Below are 21,601 nucleotides of genomic sequence, written 5' to 3' on the forward strand. Positions count from 1 at the left end.
GATGTAGGGTGAGCCTCGCAAATGGGCCTCACGAAGCAGTAAGTCCTCCAGGACGTGGAAGGGTGTTGACCTTGGTCATCTCAGCAGCAGCTCAGTCCGAGAAGGGCTCATCTCTAAGAGAGCTGTGGGCACGGCTTCCGTCCAATGGACTGAACTCTGGGAAGACTCACAACACACCCACAATGCTCTTAAAAGGCTTACATGCACAAAAATATCACCAGCTTGGGTTGAAATGCAAAAACCAAAATGAGGCCTTTGGATCCCACAATTCTACCAAGCAGGAAGCAGGCCAAGAAGACCTCAGCTGGAAACGTTCCCTACCTTCCACGGAAAGGGGAGGGGACTCGAACGTCCCCTACCTTCCACGGAAAGGGGAGGGGACTCGAACGTTCCCTACCTTCCACGGAAAGGGGAGGGGACTCGAACGTTCCCTACCTTCCACGGAAAGGGGAGGGGACTCGGGTAAAACCAAGAGCCCAAGGGCTCCCAGGCCCCAGAACGAGTCAGGGCTTTCCCAACACGTGCTGGCTGCAGTCCAGCCGGCCCTCCTGTGCACCCCGCTGGCCCCGTTTTGAACGGGAAGGTCCAAAGCAGCTACCCCTGCCCGTCCCACCGCTGTATGCTGGGTGTGGGCGTGGATAGCTCGTCTCTCTCAGTTCACGGCTCTAAGATTGAAAGAAACTGTAGGAGCCTCAACCAGACGTGGGTCCGATTTGGATGACGAGATTCGGGGCGCTGAGCTGATGCTGTGATGGGATGCGTCTGGGGAACTGGGAGTGGAGGTGAGTGTATCTTACACTGGGAAGAATCTGGATCAGTGGACTGTGGTAGTCAGCCTCCGGGACGGCCCCCAAGGACCCCTGCCTCCTGGTGTTCGCATCCCTGGGTAACATTCTCCCCATGAAAAGCGGGCGGGCCCGGCGACTCCTTCCTGACAAATGTTAATACAATAGCAAGGCTGACGGCTGTCTCTCCTGAGACTGGTTTAGCCTCTGTCAGGTACTCACATCACGAGCTGCCACACGGTGAGGACACGCAAGCAGCCTGTGGAGAGGCCACGGGACCGGGAAGCGAGACCAGTCACCAACCACGAGCGAGTCTGATCAACAGCCTGTGAGGAGGCTGAACGCAACCCTCCAGTCCTGACCAAGCCTTGGGATGACTGCGTCCCCAGCCTCAGCTGGGCTGTAAACGCGTGAGAGATCCCAGGCCACAGGCACCCTGTAAAGCCACGCCTGGATTCCTGACCCTTAGAAACTGAGATAATAGATGCTTGTTTTAAGCCGCTAAGTTTTGGAAAACTTTGTTGGCTTGTGCGCAAATTATTCCCCTGCCCTGGGGCCTAGCTGGTTCCCAGACACCGTCACTCTGAAGTCTCCTCCCCTCTTTGGGTCCCCTCTGCCTACGCGCACCACAGCTCTCTTTGTAACCAAGAAGGCAAAGGAGTAGAAGAGTTGGCTTCCCCACAACCATCTATGAAAATCGCAGGTGCCCACATGTCCCAGAGAGCACCTGGGCAGCCACCGCCTTCCCCCGCCCAGAGCTCAGGCAGCATGGCGGGTGTACGACGCCCACCCCGGGCTCCAGCACTGACTCCCCCGCACACTAGCTGGGCAGTCCTGGGTCCATCACACAATGTCTCCAGTTATTCATGTATGAAGTGAGCCGTCGTGAAGATCTGACAAAGTCATAGACACTGTCTGTCAGCTGCACTGCGGCGCGGAGAGGAAAAGGTAAAGTTAAACTGCATCCCAAGTCGAAGCTTTCCTTCGACCTAGGTCCAGCCTCCCCCTGGCTTCCGAGAAGTCTGCAGAGGTGCAAGGCCTCCTCGGGCTGTGGCACGGCCACTTCTCACTCAGAGCCTCCACCAGGTCAGAACTCGGCCTCTGGACAGGTGTCAACAGCACCCCAGCCCCAGGCTCTAGGCTCAGCACAGGGAGCCTCAGAAACACCTGCCTTCCAGGCCTCCCTCACCTGCAGAGGCTGGTGAAGGGACCCAGGCCCACTGCTCCCCTCCGGCCTCCCCAGGAAGCGCTGCTGCATGTGCCCAGGACCAGACCCACAGGAATGATGGGGGTCAGGACCACAGCCCCCTCGAGCCTCCACGGGACAGCAGACATTTAGAAGATCGCACACCAGGTGCGGAGGAGGCCACAGAGCCTTAAGCTGATCTTGAGACTCTACAGACAGGGCCAGGGAGGGAAGGAGGCTGCCCATGGCCAGCACCCGCACCAGTCAGGGCCTGACCAGGACAGGCCTCCCCTGCCTGCCAGCAGCCTTTCTGACCCACAGGGGATCACAGTCCCCCAGCCCCCGGCTCTGCTCCACAGGCCCCAGCTCACACTGGGTACGGCATCGTGGGAGGGGTGCGTGCGCTCTCCGGCCAGGACACCGCGGACCCGTCTGGACCCGCAGCGGGCGTCCCTGACAAGGTGGCTCACTCACCCCAAAATCGAAGCAGTTGAAGGAGGACCGGAAGTAGCTCCTGGGCCCCAGGCCGTACATCTTCAGGGACATCTCTGTGAGGAAGAGACCCAGGAAAACAAACTCTGCAAAGTCTAGGAGAAGCCGGAGAAGAGGGGGATTAGCTCGCGTCTCCTCCCACCTGGCTCCAGCCCAGACAGGAGGACACCAGACCTCTGGGCCGACCCAGGGTGGGGCTTCCAGGCCTGGCCGGTGGCCCCTGAGCTCCAACCTCAGCCCAGGACAGAACAGCCCGCGAACAGACAGGGAGTGTCGCAGAGAGGTGCTCCTTCCACCTTGAAAGCTGAGTGCCCAGTGCCTTGGGACACAGAGGCAGCCTCCCAGGACTGGGCTCAAGAGTGAGTTCTGGGTCAAGGGCCCAAATCTCCCAGAGGAGGACCCAGGCGTCAGGCAGAGGGCGCCCAACCCCCGTGGAAGAGCTGGACGGCCTTGAGCCTGTCCTTCTGCCCTCAGTCTCGTCCCGCGCTCCGTGCACTGACGGCAGCTGGAATCCCTCAGCCACCCGGCCAGAAGCCCCGTCCCTCTGCGAGGACCTCCTGACCCCCTTAGGCGCACAGCAGCGCCGTGTTGGGTTTTAACCATGTTTGCAGGCTCGCCCCCCTAAAGGCGAGTGTCCCTACCACCTGACACCCCCGGGCCCCCGCAGTACGAGTCTCCCAGGAGGCACCCGTGCTTGCTGGGGGCCTTGGGGAGTCATACAGAGACCCCTGTGGGTGGGGTGCCTTCCGCTTCCCGCAGGCTGGGCCGGGCAGGCAGCAGTGGTGAGCAGGGCCCGCCTCAGCCCAGGGATCCCGCCACGGCAGCGCTGACCCGGCTGACAGGACTGAAGGGAGGCTGCACTGGACCTGCTGCGAATCCAGCGCACACAGACACTACCCCTAACCCAGCCTGAGCAGAAGGCAGGGTCAGAGCAAGAGGAAACAGTCCAAAAGCGGTACGAGGCCACGCAGGAGACGCAGCCGAGCTCGGCCACTGACGGGCCGCCAAACCAGGAATGCCAGACGTCAGAACAAGGTCACTGGCTTTGACCCTCATCCCAAAGCTGGAATCCACCTATCACTTCAGACAGTGAGCCTCTGAGCCCAGGGCACGGGAGCCAGGGAAGCAGTTCAGCACCAAGGGCAGAGCCCACCATGCAGGGCCAGGGACCGAGGGGTCCAGTCACCAGGCAGTTGCCCACCCAGCCTCCCCAGGGCCCCTGGCATCCAGGCTGGTTGGGAGACTGGACCTCAAGCAGCTCATGCTAAAACAGATGGTAGAAGAGGGGGCCACACACTTCCTGCCCTCCCTGCGCACCCCGAAATCTACTCTCCCCCACAGCTCTCCACCAAGTGCCGCACAGAGGCAGCGGCCTCATCGGGCAGGGCTGTGGCAGCCGAGGCCCTGTACAAGCAGAGACATCAGTTCCACTGCCCACTGGGCACCGTGCCTCACAGACACACACGTGATGGTCCACACGGCCCTGGAAGGTCTCGAGCAGGGGACCGGAGTACGTGGACAACCAGCTCCTGCCTGGCCTCTGAAACCAGTCAAAACCACCACCAGGGCACCCGAGCCAAGCACGGGACGGGTAATGAGACGGCAAAGCAGCCCTCCTGGAGAAACCGCGGGAAAGCTGTGACTGAGTGCAGTCGGAACACAAGCCCCGTGGCCCCGGCCCCTCAGGACCCCACGAGAGGAGCTCACGTCCCGGGAGGAGAGACCATGGAGATGGGCACCCCAGCCACACACACGGCAGACCTTGGAGCTGACGCTGCCTGGGTGTCCACCTTGCTCCCAGGAGACCAAAGCGGGAGCCCTGTGCATGAACGAGCACAGGAACCGCCAAAGGGGAGGCTTTCAGAGAAAGGGGACACCCGGAGCGGAGCCCCCGGCACCCTGCCTGCTCCTCCTCTCTCCCAAGGAGGAGACCCTCAGCTTCACGTGCTCAGCCTCGCCTCAGAGGCCGAGAAAGGGTGCTCACGCATTCATCCCTAAAGCATTCATTCGACTAGCAGGCCCTGGCGCTACTCAGCTGGCCCAGGAGACAGCTGACCCCTCTCCCCAGAAGATCACAGGCTAGGGGAGCGGAGCAGGTAGGTTAAACAGTGTCTGCATTGTAACAAGAGGACAGCGTGCTGTGGGGGGACAGAGGGACAGAGGGGAGGGCGGTCAGGTCCATTCCGTGAGGCCTGGGGGTTCACGGGATGACAGCACCCACTCCCATCCCTCCTTCACCATCCAAGCCTCAGTCTCGGGGTCCTTGGTGGGCAGACAGTGAGGTGCACAGTACCCGCGCTCTGCAGGGCGGCCAGCCTCAGGCCAGAGTCCCGTGACGAGGTCTGATGAAGCTGGTCCACAAGGGGAGTCCCCACCTCCGCGTCTGCCTCCTGACCCTGCTGGGTCAGCCTGTCTCAGCTCCAGCCCAGCTGTCAAGGGCACTGAGCAGAGGTGTCCAGAGGCAGCACAGACCCACCCCTCCCTCCAGCCACTTTCCCTGGGGAATACGCTGATGAGCTCAGGGGTCTCCAGAAAACCACAGAGAAGGCAAGGCAGTGAGGGGGCGGACTCCCCGCCAGGGATGCCTACGGCCTCGCCCAGCACCTGGACGCTTCCAGCCTCGCGCTCCTGCACGTCAGACAAGCGACCAGGCCACGCGGCTCACCCCCAGCCCGCTCAGCTGGTAAATGCCCAGGAAACAAGGAGAAACCACAAGACTGACTGGGCGCCACCGGCTTCTTCCGAGGGAAGAAAAGGCCGGGTTAGGAGGCCCCAGGGAGCAGCCGCACCATCCGCCGAGGTAGGAGGAAGCCCTGGCTCCCCGGGCCCTACCCAGCCCCGAAGGGCGGGGGGACTGCAGCCTGAGGACTCAAGGCAGACACTGAATTCGGTCCCAAACCACGTCCCAAGCCACCAAACCACGGGTCCAGGACACATGATTCAGGGGCCAGGGCACCAGTTCCACGTGCACCCTCTGCTCTGTAACCCGCCCTCTCCCGCGGAGCCAGCCTGGCTGCTAGAAGCTCCCTGGGCTCCTCTTGCTTCTGCTTTCTCTTTGCCCTTTCCCATTATACCAGCAAAGATTTCAATCAAAGTCTGGGAAACAGCAGCCTGGAGTCCCACCCCCAACACAGGCCTCCCCACCCACACTTTCAAGCGGCCCATGGAGCCGTCTGTCCACCGCCCACAAGAACCCTTCAGCAGCTTCCCAGGCTCCCAGTTGGAGCTGCCCAGGCTCAGTGTGGCTGGCCCGTCAGGGGCCAGAACTGGGAGCCAGGAGGGTTCTTCTCTGGAGAATGGCTCTCTTGGCCACCTAGGTGACTGCAGGCGCACAGGGCTCCGAGCAGAGAGGGAGGCGCTTGTGGGGACCCAGATCAGCCGCAGACACGAGCAGGGTGAAGGTGGCTGACCCTGGGGAAGGGGACGGAGGGAGCACTGACCGCGGGACAGAAGTCCTTCGTGCAGTGTCTTCGGAGTTCTTGTGAGGCAAGACAACAAAGCAAGACCTTCAGTTGCACATGCCCTGCAGGGCCCTTGGGTGTGAAGGGTCAGCCTGGGGAGGGACCTCAGCTCTTTGCCTCCTTGGAACTGTAGCCAGGGCCGGACAGGTCATGACCCAGAGCCCCTGGCCTGGCCTGAGGCTCATGGACACAGGCTTGCAAGGCATCCCTGGTCATGGACACACCCAGATTCAACCAACCAAGAAGACAAGCAGAAGAGCCCGGGAAGGCCCCTGGGAGCCAGGACTCTCTCTTCTCAGGAGTCCAGGGCAGATGGCTCCCTCGTTCCCTGGGTCTAAAGCCCTTGCGGCAGAGGACACATGACCCCGGCGCCCCAGACCCCTCACTCATTTCCCACTACCCTGATGGATGGGGGTCTAACCAGATCAGCCAGGCTCCCTGGGATGGGGAGCCCAGGCCTGGGGCACAGCCAGGCCCCCAGCAGAGGCCCCTGGAGCACTTTAGTCAGCACAGGGGTCCGGCCCAGGGCATCCCAAAGCAACAGGTTGTGGACCGGAAGCGGTTCAGAAGAGGTTGGCGGAGGCGGGGCGGGGGCAGGGGCGGGGGCAGGGGCGGGGGCAGGGGCGGGTCCGGGCCCGGCTACGTACACAGCGCCGTGGTGAGCCGCTGGGGCTGGTTGTAGTGTACCATGGCCACGCACAGTGTGTTCAGGGCCACCACGCACAGCACCACCCAGTAGAAGCTCTGCGCCTTCACCAGACGCCGGATGAAGAACCGGAACATCTTCTCCTTCCTGCGGAAGTACGACGAGCTCTCCGTCTTCCCGCTCTTGAGGCTGGCTCGGGCAAAGGGGGACCCTGCGGGAACAAGGGCTCGCTGAGGATGTGGGGGACAGGTGGGCCCCAGGACACGCTCGCCCTCCGCCGCTGTGAGCCCCGCGGATGCGTCCTCGAGGACGTGCATCCCCCACCCCACAAGGACGCTTGCCCCCAGCCCTGGCCCAGCTCGAGGCCCCAGTTTCCATCACAGGCACCAAGTGTGTCAGACCCGTTACCGACATTGTGCTAATGACCCGTGTCCCCTGCAGTGGGTCCTGACCCCACCCCCGCTTCACAAATGAGGGAATCCAGGGCCTCGGCGGTCTCCATGGCTGCTGGGCTCTGGGTGCGAGACCTGGATTGGAACTGGCCTCTCGTCCCCAGCGCCCCCGGCCACCGTCCAGGAGGGCAGCCCCGATGCTCCCAGGCCATTCCAACTCCTCCGTGCGCCCTGGGGAGGCCAGCTGCTTCTGGCCCTCCCTCCCTCTGTAGCTCAGGGGTCAGCAGCCACTGACCACCTGCTTTTCAAGGAGTTTTACTGGAACACAGCCAAGCTCCTTTGCATCTGGCCCAGCTGCAGAGCTAAGTGTGGTCCACAGAGCCCCCAAAGCTCAGTCTCCAGAAACTTTGCCAAGGAAGCTGCCCCTCTGCCCCCACTCACCAGCCAAACCCACTGCCCCCACCGTCACTTCCCTGCCTGTGGCACCTCTGCTCTGCCCCCACCGAGAAGCGCTGCACTCACTGGCTCCTTCTCGGCTCCACGTCCCGGCGTCAATACCGCCCTTCTTTAGGCTCCAGCTAACAGGTGTCCAGCCCCCCAACAATCGCACCCTTATACAGCTGCACTGTGTCGGCTTGTCGGCCTGTTTCGTGCCCAACCCCCAGGCGACACTGAGCTCTGGGGGGACAGGGCCACCCTCTGCACCACCCAACCCCTCGCGCCACTTGACAAACGAGCAAGCAGACTTTGTGGGTGCTTGGAAGGTCTGAGTGCCTCCGAGTGTTCAAACCCAGCTGGCTCTGAACCCCTGGCCTGGCCATCAGTCCCTGGGGAAGGAGCGTGTGAGTGTGTGTTCGGTGGTGGTGGGCGCGTTCGCACAGGTTCGTGGGCGTGTCCACACCCAGACCCAACAGCACAACAAGGGCATTATCAGGCTGGTGTTCTCTTGGATTCACCAAGTGAAGACGGGCCAAGGCCTCTGGAGAGACCTGTCTACAGGCTGAGCAGCTGCGTCGGCAGGGAGACGCTGTGCCCCAGACACAGGAGGGGCGGCCCCGAGGAGCATCCGCCAGTCCGCCCTGTGGCGGGGGGTGCGTGCAGGGCCCTAACGGGGAATTCCTGGCTCTAGACGCCACACCCCACCCACACCCACGGAAGACACTGCTCCGTCACAGCCTCTGGCTACGCCGGGACACAGCCTCCCAATCCACGGCCAGACACCAGCCAGTGCCGATTATTCGGGGCTGGCTCATTCAACGAAACCTCTTGGCCAGCCTTGCCAAGGGTTGCAAAATGCCAAGGCCACAGCCAGCTCCCTCCTCAAAGGCAGCCCTGGGGCACAGAAGAAAGACGGGCACCCAGTACAGACAAGACGAGGAGAAACCTCCACACAGGCAGAGCCATCACGGACCCACCCTGTGAACCCACAGGCTCAGAAACCCCAGACACAGCCATTTAGAAGCAGAGTCACACACACGTGCTACACAGCATACCCGGACGCTGACCACGCCCCCAAAGACACTCAGATTCACACAAGCACACACCTGTGAACACACACAGGCCCGCTCTGGGGAGGGAGGTCAAGAGAACACTTGACTCAAGCAAACCACTTTGTGCATACCCATGGCCAGTGAGACAAGAAGCACATTCTCCACAGACACTCCCTGCTGGACAAGCCCCGTGAGGCCAGCCAAGCCCGGCCACGAGAAGGGCCTCAGGGCTGCTGCCCTCGCATAGCTGCCTGGCCACATCCGCCAGGGCCTTGGGGCCCCAGGGCGTTCCGGGCCTGGGTCCCAGCAAGCAGCTCCTGTGTGCTCACGTCAGCTCTCTTTTACGGTGTTCAAGGCAGTTCACAGTAAAAGCGAACACATGTCACACCCAGAATCGTAGCTTTGGGGGAACAGGAGGCACTGGGACTCTTTTTGGTTTTGTGCAGTGTTCAGGGTTAACTTAATCGGCATATATTCTTTATGACGAAAAGGCTTATTTCAAGAAAAATACGTATCTTCAAGCTCAAGCTAGGGGGCAATCGAGAATGAAATGGACTATGGATGACAACAGAATTGAGCACTGGTTAGGACAACACGGGTGCCCACAAACACCTGGGTGTCTTTGCGCTGTGCCCAGACGGGGGCTCGTTAGTCAATATAACGCCTACGCCCGTCCTGCTTAGTGCCCAACCTTCAAGAACCGCCCTGAGCGGGGCACAGAAACGCAGGGTGGCCGCAACCTGCCCCTGCCCCCACAACCCTGCCAGGTCACAGGTCAGAGATCATAGGTGACAGGCAGGAAGTGCAAGTCCCCTTCCGGCTTAGTGGCTGCCTCTGCGGGCCTGGGGGTGGGGGGTGCGGCGGAAGTGACGTGGGCTGAACACCAGGCATGTGGACGTGAGCCCCGTCTGCCCACCAGGCACGTGGCTGGTACACCCTCGCGGCTAGAGAGTCCCTACTGGAGACAGGTCCAGGGTCACACGTGCCCCACAGGGTCTCGGGGTTAAAGGAAACCATGCAGGCCAGCCCACTGGGCCTCGACCCGCAGCCAGCAGGGGGTGGGGAGCGGGGGGCACCCCGGATGTGCCAGACCCCACGTCCAGACCCGTGGGAACCACCAGGTGCCAAGCCTGAGGGCCCCCGAGTGCAAGGAGACCCCTGGGCTCTTCCGGGGCCACGGGGGAAAGTCTACAGGGTCCCAGGATCTGGCACAGCACGAAACCAACGAAAATAAAACTGAGAGAGAAAATAAAATTCCCTCCCAAAATCATTCAGCAGCTGAAAGGAAAGAAGTTCAGTCTTAAAACCCCCAAACTAGTAGCCTCAAAAATGCAGCAAAGCAATCTTAAATAAACACAGGAAACGTAAGGAGAAAGAAATCATGAGGAAAAGGACGAGAGACACAAAGGAGCAAAGTAAGATACACATGAAGTAACAGGGACTCCAGGACTAAAAGGAGCAAGGAAAGGAGACTGAGTAACTGAACAACGGGAGAAAACATCCCTCACATAGGAAGACCTGAGCCTGCAGCTGAGGCCCACTGGGCTCCTGACCCCAGGCAAAGGGAGTTACAGGCGACACCTTGTCTGTGCCAGGAAATGAGAGGACAGGGCAGTGACACCCACAGAACAAGAGACAATGACCACAGCAGCAAAAGCTCCCTCGTCCTGAGAACCATGGAGGACACCTGAGTATGACCGGAAGCAGCCAGTCCCCCACCTACACACCTGTCTAAGGGGGCAATAAGGAATGACAGAGCAGGGCTGAGACAAAGCAAACCGCTGTGTGGTGCGCAGCGACCGCAAGGTGAGAACCTCTACGTGACCAACCGCAAGGTGAGAACCTCTACGTGACCGTGCGTGTGATGGAAAGGCTCAGTCGGGATTTCTGCGCCCGGGGCAAACACAGGGACTAACAACAGCCGAGAACTAAATCCCCCAAACAACTCAAACCGGGAGTGGGGAGCGAGGAGGGCAAATACTGCAAAGGTCACATCTTATGGGTTGTGGGTAAGGGCAGAGAGATGGGAAATAGGGCGATCTCGTTATGGAAATAATGCATCTTGGTGGTAAAGAGGGTAGAGGAATATACTAAAATAGCAAAGAAAATGTTTCTAATTCTGGGAGCAGGGAAGGGAAGGTAACCATTTGTGGAACAGAAATGGGAGGGATCAGAAATGAGCAAAGGAGGAGAGGGTGATAAACGGCAACCTGATCAAAGCAGCAAAGCTGGGGAAAACAGAGACCACAGTATGAAATATCGACCCCAAATGTGAAGGAATGGGGAAGGAGAAAGTCACGGATGTCAACCCTTACACTGAACGGAGACAGACTGGATCCCTCCGTTAGGGACAGAGACCGTAAGACTGGGTTAAAAAAAAAAAAAAAGCAGACCCCAGCTAAATACTGCATGTAAGGAGAACACTTAAAATGCTTAAAATGATGAAGAAGAGTTGAAAATGAAAGGGAAAGCAAAGATACCAAGCAATGCAAGCTAAAAACCAAAACCAATGGTAGTAACAGAAAGTATGACATTTGCTGTCAGACAAGGAATTGTCCAGTGGAGGAACTAAACGGATAAAGAAGGTATTGTGTGAGGATGAAAAGCATAATTTACAAAGAAGATGTAACCGTCATAAACTCCACATCTACCAAAGCATACAGTGGCTAAATACATAAACAAAAGCCATGAGAAATACAGGAGGAAGCATCAAGGAAATGCAAATCAAAACCGTAATGATTTATCACCTCACACTTGTCAGGATGGCGATTTCCAAAAAAGACAAAAGACAAGTGCTGGCGAGGATGTGGAGCAATTGGAACCCTCGTGCACTGTTGGTGGGAATGCAAACTGGTGTAGCCGCTGTGGAGAACAGTATGGAGGGTCCTCAAAAAAGTTAAAAATAAAACTACCTGATGATCCAGCAATCCTACTACTGGAAAGAGAGAGAGAGAGAGAGAGAGAGAGAGATCTCCAAAATAATTGAAATCAGAATCTTGACGAGATCTGAGCTCTCCATGTTCGCTGCAGCACTATTCAGAATAGATAAGATGTGGAAACAACCTAAATGTCCACTGACAGATGAATGGATAGAGAAAATGTGGTCTATACACACCACAGAATACTACTCAGCCTTAAAAAAGAAGGAGATTCTGCAACATGCACCAGCACGGACGGACCTTGAGGATGTCACGCTAAGTGAAACAAGCTATCTTCAGAAAGACAAATACTTCATGACTGATTACACGCACATAAGGTATCTAAAATAATGAAATTCATAAAACCAAAGACCGGGACGGTGGTGACCAGGGGCTGCTGGGCGGGGATGGCGAGCTGTGATGAACAGGAACAGAGTTTCAGTGAAGCAGGATGAACAAGCCCCGGAGACCTGCTGCCCAGCAGCACGGCACCTGCCATCAACAGTGATCCATTGCACACTTGGAATTGGAGAGGATGGATCTCATGATATCATGATGTGTTCCTACCACACACACACACAATTTTAAGGAAAAAAAAATACAAGAGAAACTTATTGATAAAAAAATAAAATGAAGTGGGAACGTTCAAAACACGTCTTTCAGAACTGAACAGACCTAGTGATAAAACACAAAGACCTAAAGAACTGGAGAACACAATCAATAAACTTGACTTTAAGAGATACCCATACAACCAGACAACTCTCCAAAACAGAGCATACACTTTCCGTCAGTGAAACTTTTTAAAATCAGTCGTGAACTTAGAGTTTGAAAATTTCTAAACTTACAGATTTACTGGCCACATTTCCCAATCAGTATCTGATAAAATTAGATATAATAAAAACATACTTAAAAATTAAGAAGCACACTCGCAGATAACCTTTGCCTCAAGAGGAAAGTAAAGAGATTGTTATCTGGAAACCAGTACAGAGGGGGGGACTTCACGGCAAAGCTTTGTGCAGAGGAAAATATACAGCCTAAAGTGCTTTTGCTGTTAAAGAAGATAAAAGAACAAGTTACACATTTTCAGAAGTTAGAAAAATAATAATAAAATAAATCAAAATAATGTTAAAAGATAAACCTAATAAAGGTTAAAAATAATAAAATTGAAAACAAAAAAATAGAAGAAAGGAAATCTACAATCTGGTTATTTTAAATGATCATTAATACAGACTAACCTCATATGATCCTAATTCAGAAAATAGAAAGCAAAGGTCAACATACTAACAACTGGAAAAGAGCAAAACCAAACTCAACACACTGTAGTCAGTCTCAGAGCTTTACATAGCTTCTGCAGCCTGAACGGCAGAGCCCAACACACAAAGCGCCCGCCTGACGCCCCACCGCGTCTCCAACATGCGTTCAAACCCAGCACTTCTGAACCGGATTCCGGACATCATTCCCCAGAACGCACGTGTCCCAGGTCCCGTCCTCCCAGGGAGGGCTACTCTGGGGACACTTCCTGCAGAGCTCTCCTTGATGTCTCTCTCTTTCTCTCACACCCACGTCCGACCGGTCAGCAAATCCTGTGGGCTTGTCCTCAAAATAGATCTAGAATCCAACCACTTACCACCCCCGTGGCTGCCACCAGCCGCGGAGTCTTCATAGCGGCCTCCAACCTGGTCCTGCTCCTGCCCTCTCTGCACGGCAGTCTGTCCTCAGCGCCCCACAGGAGCCAGAGGCTGCCTCCCCTCTGAAGACCACCCTGGCACCCAGAGTCCCCTGACCCGGTCATTTCCTCTCCTGCTGCCCCACCCCGCCCAGCCCCCTCCACCTGGCCCCAGCCACACCGGCCTCCTGGACTCTCCTGCCTCAGGGTCCTCTCACCTGTCGTGGGGATGCTCCGTCTCCAGCTGAGCTGACTTGTTCACTTCCTTCAGCTTTTTACTCAAAGGCGACCTTTCCCGAGGCCATCTGCGGCCACTCTACTTAAAATTCCAACACCCCCCCAGACCCTTCAAGTCCCCGCCTTCTCTACTTTTTTTTCTTTTTCACACCTAGCACTGGAATGGAAACTCCGAAAAATGAAAGGCTTCTGCATCTTGCTTAGTGCCATAGCCCAATGCCTCAGGCACTTCCCAGCACATCTGGGCACTTGGTAAATATCTGTTGAGTGAATGGACCAGCAAATGGCTGAATACAGAAGAGATGAAGAGAATGTAAGAGACGCTACATGCAGCTCTATAGAAACGTTAGAAAAGGCGACAAAATGGAGGATTTCCTAACAGAATGTAAGAGAACGCTACATGCAGCGCTATAGAAACGAGTTAGAAAAGGCGACAAAATGGAGGATTTCCTAACAGAATGTAAGAGAACGCTACATGCAGCTCTATAGAAACGTTAGAAAAGGCGACAAAATGGAGGATTTCCTAACAGAATGTAAGAGAACGCTACATGCAGCTCTATAGAAACGTTAGAAAAGGCGACAAAATGGAGGATTTCCTAACAGAATGTAAGAGAACGCTACATGCAGCTCAATAGAAACGTTAGAAAAGGCGACAAAATGGAGGATTTCCTAACAGAATGTAAGAGAACGCTACATGCAGCGCTATAGAAACGAGTTAGAAAAGGCGACAAAATGGAGGATTTCCTAACAGAATGTAAGAGAACGCTACATGCAGCTCTATAGAAACGAGTTAGAAAAGGCGACAAAATGGAGGATTTCCTAACAGAATATAAGAGAACGCTACATGCAGCTCTATAGAAACGAGTTAGAAAAGGCGACAAAATGGAGGATTTCCTAACAGAATATAATTTAGAAAACTGGTCCAAGTTCTTTTCCTTTTTTAACTAGACGGGTTCACATTTTTATCTCACCTTTAAAGAACAGAAAATCTAGGTGTTATTTAAATTATTCCAAGCTATAGAAAAAGATTTTTTTAACTCTCCAATTCATTTTACAAAATCAGAAGAAAAACTCTAGGTGAAATAGGAACGGAGGGAACTCACATGATAAACTTGAAAAAAATTTAACAAAATTCAGATCCACAACATACATGGGTCTCTAATGAACAAACACAAACAACCCAATAGAAGATGTACAGAGTATACGAAGAGTCACCAACACCTAAATTTTAATGGGAAACAAACATTTAAAAAGAGGTTCAAAATCACTAGTAGTGAGTGAAATGAGAATTAAAGTCCCCGTGAAATATCACTTTATAATCATTCAATTGCCCTCAAACTGGTAACAGTCAAAAGTAGCTGCAACGTCCAAGCAGGACGAAGGCAGATGTCTTCCTACCCTGTTGGTGGATGTGAATTCACAGCCCTTCTGGAGAGCAGTGTGGTGGCAGCCCTGAAGGTGCCAACACACCCCTCACCTCAGCAGCCCAGCTCCTGGGAACCCATCCCACGAGGGACATAAAGCACTGGTGAGGCAGGACAGATGTTTATAGGATTTGGGGGGCGGCTGATTACCTGACAGTGAATCCACACCATGGAACACCACACAGCTACTTACAAGAGCGAACTCAAATCAGACCAACTGATGGGGAGGGGTTTCCAAGAGGCACTGATGAAAAAAATTTGTATGAAACTATTTCTGTAACATGAAAAGACCCCAAAACTCTACAACATGTATATGTGCCTGTGTGTGTGTGTGTGTGTGTGTGTTATCGAGAAACAAGGAAGGGTAAACCCCAAGCTATTAACATGGGCTTACTGGGGACAAAGAAGGGGAAAGTGTAAACAAACAGATAAACAAATACACAAATGACTTATTAGAGAGGTCTGTATATAAACATAACAATATAATGGGAAGCAGCTCTTCCAACTCGAGTCCACTCAGGATCGCTGGAGAGCAAGGTGGTCTGTGCATGAAAAGCTGTCATTGCCAAGTGCTGGCCCCCCTCCCACACTGCCGAAGGTGGGGACCCAGGGCTGAGCCCCGCTTTGCCGCAGAATGCACAATGACGGGGCATTTAGCGCAAAGAGGCCTGGGCACTTCTGGTGCCAGACTTCTGGTACCAAGCTGAGAGGAGGTACTAAAACGATAAAAGATCAAAGAACCAGGTTCCCCTTTTACTGTTTGAGAAGCAGGGGATGAAGCCAAGGCCTCAGAGGCAGCAGACCCAAGGAACATGGGAGATACACAGGGTTTAGAAGAGAGACGGCAAGAAACTTTCCATCCCTACAGAGTCAGTGACACACGCAGCCTCCGGCCTTGGGACGTGCCCAAGGGCTCCACGTCCACACAGGACGGCAGAGCCAAGAGCAGCCAGCAGACAGCAGTGTACTGAAATGAAGGAGCAAAAATGAACTTCCAGGAGCTGTGCATGCAGCCCACCCCAAGGGCTGGCCCCAGGCAGAAATCCAGTACCAGGGTGCTGTACTTCCTGCTGTCGGGTGGACACACACGGGGCTGGCTTACTTGGGGGGTGTGGGTGGTAGGAAAGGAGGGAAGCCGAGGCGACAGGGAGGGAGCCGGGCGCGCATTCCCCATGCAGTCACAGGCCCACCGAGACTCACCCACAGCACAGAGGTCTGCAAAACGGTCCTCCCCCTCCTCCGCGTGGATCAGGTCATTTCGGCTCTTCTTGGTGGCTGCTCTCTTCAACACTGCTTTAAACAAAGGGTGGGAGGGGGCGGCATGAGTCCGGGCCTCCAGATGACCTGCCTCAGGGCTGGGTGGTGTCCTTGTGGGCGGTGCCAGGAACCGGCAGCCTTTCCAGATCTCTCCTGAAGCTGAGGCTAAGGGAAGGCAGGACGATGCCTGGCCCCCATGTGCCCCTCTCGGTCTTCAGAGCAAAAGGGACAAAGGGATTTTGAGGTTGGGTCCTGCCTGTCCTTCTCGCCACGATGATGCCCACAGGGAAGGCCTGGCTACCATGGAGACCAGGAAACCTCCATGTGGGACAGGGACAGGGCTGCAGCCGGCTGACCCAACGGTCCACACTCCAAGACCAGGTGAGACCAGAGAGGTCAGGTCAAGGCCGCAGAGGGCCCAGCACAGACTGCTCAAGGCCCCAGGTGTGGGCCCAGATGTGGGCCCAGGTGAGACCGCAACATGCGTGGCCATGCTGTCTGGCCCTGTCCTGAGCAGCAGGTGTGAAGAGAGAGCAGCCTTCCTGCCACCGGGGCTGTGCTGGCCCCCGTCCCTGCCCCCGTGGCCCCAGGCTGTGCTAGGGGTCTTTCTACAGCAATCTGGGGGCATCTCCCTGAGCCCTGCGGACAGATACAGCTTGGATTAAACCAGCAGTTTTCAAGCTTGTAGAAGCAGCGCTGTCCAACAGAACTTTCTACGATGACTTGAAACGTGCCGAGACTGAGGATCTGGATTTTCACTTTTGTTTCATTGTAACATACGCACCTGCAAGCTCACACAGTCACGTGTCAGCTGTCAGCTGCCACGCTGGAAAACCCAGCTCTCAGCACAGGCTCCCGTGACCGCCAGGCTGAGCCCACTGCCCGCGATGCCCACTCTGGTCCATGGCACGCAGCTCCCCAGGAGCGTGCAGCTGACCCTCCCAGGGCCTGCCTCCAGAAAGGCCCCGCCCAGGACCATGTTAGGCGACCAACGTGCAGGCACCTGGCTGAGCAGAGGGCATCACGCCTCACATGCAAGCGTGCACACGTGTCACTGCCCGCCCAGCCACCACAGCCCCGTGGCCAGGCAAGGAGTGCGGACAGCGGTCACCTACCATCGAGAGGGGACTTCTCCTCTGCGTTCTTGTCCTCCTCGGCCAGCATGACTTCCTCTGTGAGTGAGACACAGCCTCAGGCCAGAGCCCTCCTGTCCCCACCCCGACCAGGGCTCGTCCCCCAGGAACACAGCAGGAAGGAGGTGAGACCCTGCCTTCTCAGCCCTCACGCTTCCCGAAGCCGGCAGGGCCCGTGGCTGAGCTGGTCCCACCGACACACACACCCCTTGATGGGGTCCACAGACAGCGCCCTGGGAAGAGGGCCTGGCTTGCTGCGCCTCACAAGTCGCCCTCCCGAGGGCAGCCCCCGCCCCAGGTGAGCTCGGCCCTGGGAGGGTCCGGGGAGGAGGAGCCAGCAAAGGCCAGGCCAGGAGCACCACGCAGCCCCTGTCCTCACCGGCCTTGAAGATCCACTCCAGGTACCCGTTGAGCTCCCGCTCGATCTGCTGCTGCCGGCGGAGCTTCAGGAAGGCCCGGCGGTTCTCCACCCGCTCGCGCTCCTTGGCGAACTCCCTGTGATGGGCGAGGCCGCAGCAGGAAGCAGAGCAGGTGGGTGTGAGCATGCCCCCAGGCCCCCCGTGTGCGGCCAGAGGCACAGGGACTCAGGAGGAGGCCGGGACGGGGGAAGCAGGCCACGGGCCACCCCTCCGGGGGCCTCCATCACCCGGCCTTTCCCCCCTTCCCCAGCACTTAACAGGCCCAGGTGAGCCCTCCTTCCTCAGGCTCCTGCAGCTCGTAGGGACAGCGCCTCCGCGCCCAGAGAGGGGCTCCAGAGGGCAGGGACAATTCCACCTCCCCCTGGCCTAGAGCAGGCCTGGGCATGCACCCTCCGAGTGCCGGGCCCTGTCATCTGGACAGAGACGCTACAGAGAGCTTCTGGACAACAATCCCCCAGAGCAGGACTTCCACTTTGTTTCTTCTGCTGGTTCAGACCCAGAGCCTTTGCTAGAAGGAGGAGCGACGGGCAGGCACTGGATCGGCTCAGGGCAGCCAGAGATGACAGGGAGACATTCTAGAATCACCCAGCTCCTCAGCCAAACCACTGAGGCTCTTCTGCCCTCCTGGGCCCTCAGCACCACAGCCCCAGTCTCCCAGCCAATCTTAGAAGTCAAGAGGCTCAAAAGGCCAGAAGGAAGCCATTCACACACACGGGCACAAGAGCGCGTGCCCACGCACAGACACACGCACACGCGCACACACCTTAGCTCAGGTCCCCAGAGGGCAGGCAGGCACACCCTCAGGGCAAAACAGCAATGCCTGTTCTCTGCCCGAGCGAGCGAGCGAGCGGCTGTCTCTCCCCCAGGAGAAGCAGCTTCTGGGCTTGGCAGAGGGGGCGGGCCCGGCAGGCCTGGCTCCTGTCACGCAGCCACGGTGAGAGGGAGAGCTTGGCTCCGACCAGGATGGACCCCAAGCCTGAGACTGGTGTCCACCAGGGCCTGAGCTGCTGCAACCCTGGCAATGAGAGGAGACGGCTCCCACCTGGACCTCTGTGCAGGAATCTGCAGGAACGCAGGGCCCCTCGCGGTCTCCCCACCAGGCCAGCGCCATCAACCACACCGGAGGGCAGGAGGGCCTGGGGGTGGCAGTGGGGCGTGACCATACTGCCCGGTTGGCCGAGAGCTGCCAGCAGAAACTCGCTGCAGTGACCAAGGCCTGGCCGCCGGGCAGCCACTGCTCAGGAGGTGGCTGGCTGTGGCCCGCCCTCCCCAGGCTTTGGCCCCACTGGGAGGAAGAGCTGTGAGAGGAACCACCGATTCTGCTTCTCTGGGCACTGGGAGGGTGAGAGCCCGGGGCGTGGCGGGGAGCAAGGCTGAACCAGCTCCAGGCTGGCCCGTTGGCAGCCCTCCTCCAGATATGGCAGAGCCACACGTTGTGTGCTGACCACTGGCCTGAGGGGCCGCGCAGTCTCCAGCCTCCCCAAGGCTGGCAGAGAACCCTGGGGCCCCGCTGCTGGAGCTGGAGGCCAGAGGGAGGGCTCAGCTGAGCTCATTAGGAAAATCAGCCCGTATCGGCTGGTCCCCAGAGGCAACGATGCCCGCAGGTTGGGGCAGGGCTGGGAAACACAAAGTTCGGGGCCCCTCACCTAGTCTCCGCTGCTACCCCTGCTTCTTTCTCACGCTCTCCGGAGTAAGGTGGAGCAGGACCCACTCGTGTCCCGCCAGCCTCCCCGCCACACGGCCCAGCACGGGGCCCGCCCTCCTCACGAGTCTGGCCCCCGGCCAAGCTCCCACACCTGGCAGCCCCAGCTCTGAGCATCGCAGACACCACACCCTCTGTGCCTCCGCCCCAACAATTCTATGCATGGGAGATGCTCCCCTCTCCTTGCCAAGCTCATTCCTGTCCCCTCTGGGCCTCAGCTGAGCTGCCCCTTCCCCAGGAGCCTTCTCTGAGCCCCAGGCCTCCCTTGGCTTCCGCATCCCAGCTCGGACCACAGCTCCCCCCGCCGCCCCGACTAGGCATTCTCATCGGCCCCCTGTGCTGTGCGCCTGCCTGCTCCCGGCGGAGGCGCTTAGAAAGACACACTGCTAACAGTCAGAGTCTTACAGGAGGGGCCAAGGCAGGAACACGTGCCAGAGCCAGGGCACAGAGCCCTTGGGCCCAGCCACTGTCCTCTCTGCGGCTGTTCCTTTCCAGACCAATATGATAGCTGCCCCCTGAGTCACGACCTCAGGAGCCTTGGGCCTGAGCTGGAATCTTCAAGGCGGGTGGAATGGAAACTTTCCCCTCCAGCCCTACAGGGAATCTGATGCTCAGGTGGGGGCAGGGAGGCAGGCCAGCCCAATGCCCTCTCCCTCTGTCTACACAGCTTCCTCGGCCCCAGACAAGGGCAGGAGCCCCAAATACCAGCCCTGGTTGTTCCCTGAAGCCAACAGCACTTCCTTGGTCCTCGGCCCGATGCAGGACAGGAGGGCACTATGGGCCACAGGTGTGCTACACCTCACTACCCATGAAGGTAGGAAGCACCTTTCTCCAGGAGGGACCCCAGCACTGCATCCTCCCTTGTCTTCTGCTGGAGGTCAGCAGGGACAGGTGACCCGAGAGGCGAGGCAAGCCAGGGGTCAGGGCTGGGGTGGAGACCCAAGGCCGCTCCATTCCTTCTCCAGTGTCACACAGAAGGGCTCTCTTGTCCCCAGGGCTGCTCAGAAACTGCACCACGAACCCAGATAAGAGGCAGCAGCAGCCCCTCCCCTGACTCAGAGGCCGGGGTGAAGGCCAAGAGCTAGGGGTAAGGAGGCCAGGGCCAGGGACCACCAAGGGAGAGGTCAGAATGGTAGCACCAAGGACAGGCTGGCTAGAGCTCAGGACGCTGGGAGTGACCGTCCCAGGGCCAGGCCGAGCCTCGCCTCCCCCACCACACAGGCCGTGTCCAGTCCCATCTGCCCCCTCCCCGGCCTGCGAACACAGAGGTAGCACACAACCGCATGGCCTCTTACCCCGAGAGCACGCCCAGCACCAGGTTGAGCATGAAGAAGGAGCCGATGATGATGAGGGGCAGGAAGTAGAGCCAGTTCCAGGTGTTGCCAGCCGCATCGTTGGTCTGGAAGCAAGAGGAGATGTGCAGGACGGTGGGCAGGACAGAGCCCTGGCCACAGAAGCTCCCTGGCCCTTCTCACACACCGGCAGAGTCCAAGTGCAGGCGGGTCCAGACAGGTAATCCAGGCAGGACCCACCATCACGCCTGCCTGCCCTTGCCCCACAGAGCCCCCCTCTGGGGCTGGGGCCCCCAAAGGACCAAGGAGCTTCATGCTCCTGGCCACTGCTAGCAACAATGAAAAGCCCAGGAGTAGTCCCAGGGCGCCAAGGGCTGCCCCAGGTATCCCGCCTGGACACCTCCCCTCTGCTTCCCAGGCTGCTGGACACACCAGGCAGCTCCAAAGACATTCCTCCTTTGTGAAGCCCACGGACCCCAAGGCCCAAGTCTGATCTTTTTGTCTCCTGCAGTTTCCACAGCTCAGAGCAGTAAGCCCTGTGCCGCATTCCCCCGTCAACGGCAAGCCCACAGGTCCCCAGGGAAGAGCTGGGCCTAAGACAGAACCCAGCGCCAGGGCCTGGTCTAAATAACCAAATGCAAAAGGTCTTCCCAGACCTTTTGATTTTTAGAGCACAGCGCACAAAAGGGTGAGGCCCTCTGAGTCCAATTCATTTCCACTGTTGTTTCGTTTTCAGGGGCCCCCCGTCGACCCAGCTGAGAGGGATGGAGAGCCTCTTTCTCCCCACGAGTCTGGTGCTAGAAGTGAACCAAGAGGGGTGGGTGTTGTGGGCAGGTGACCACCTGGCCCCTCTGCTCCTCTCTTCAGAGGCGGCTCACAAGCCAAGGGCCGGGGCCCTGAGCAGGAGAGAGGCAGGAAGACGGCCCGGCACTGCCCTGAGGCTGGGGCTGATCTCCAGGTGCTGCTGTCGGAATTCCTGCCCTCCAGCGTCTGCTGGCCTAGGCAGATTTGCGGACTCTGTGCCCGCAAGTCCTGAGTCCGCTGGACTGCCTGCCACTTGTGGCTTCTGATTCCTGGACCCTGATTCCAGGCTGGCCACTG

The 21,601-nt window shown here is 57.7% G+C and overlaps 1 protein-coding gene across 1 annotated transcript in view; it reads right to left on the bottom strand.

Annotated features, from left to right (window-relative positions):
• CACNA1B (calcium voltage-gated channel subunit alpha1 B) overlaps positions 1–21,601 on the bottom strand; it is a 196,066-nt gene that overhangs the window by 119,160 nt on the left and 55,305 nt on the right. The window contains 6 exon segments of the mRNA XM_032634862.1: positions 2,446–2,558; positions 6,572–6,781; positions 15,898–15,987; positions 17,070–17,126; positions 17,467–17,582; positions 20,504–20,607. Of these exon segments, the coding sequence (XP_032490753.1) occupies positions 2,446–2,558; positions 6,572–6,781; positions 15,898–15,987; positions 17,070–17,126; positions 17,467–17,582; positions 20,504–20,607 (690 nt within the window).

This window comes from Phocoena sinus, chromosome 6 (assembly GCF_008692025.1).
Source record: "Phocoena sinus isolate mPhoSin1 chromosome 6, mPhoSin1.pri, whole genome shotgun sequence".
NCBI lineage: Eukaryota > Metazoa > Chordata > Mammalia > Artiodactyla > Phocoenidae > Phocoena > Phocoena sinus.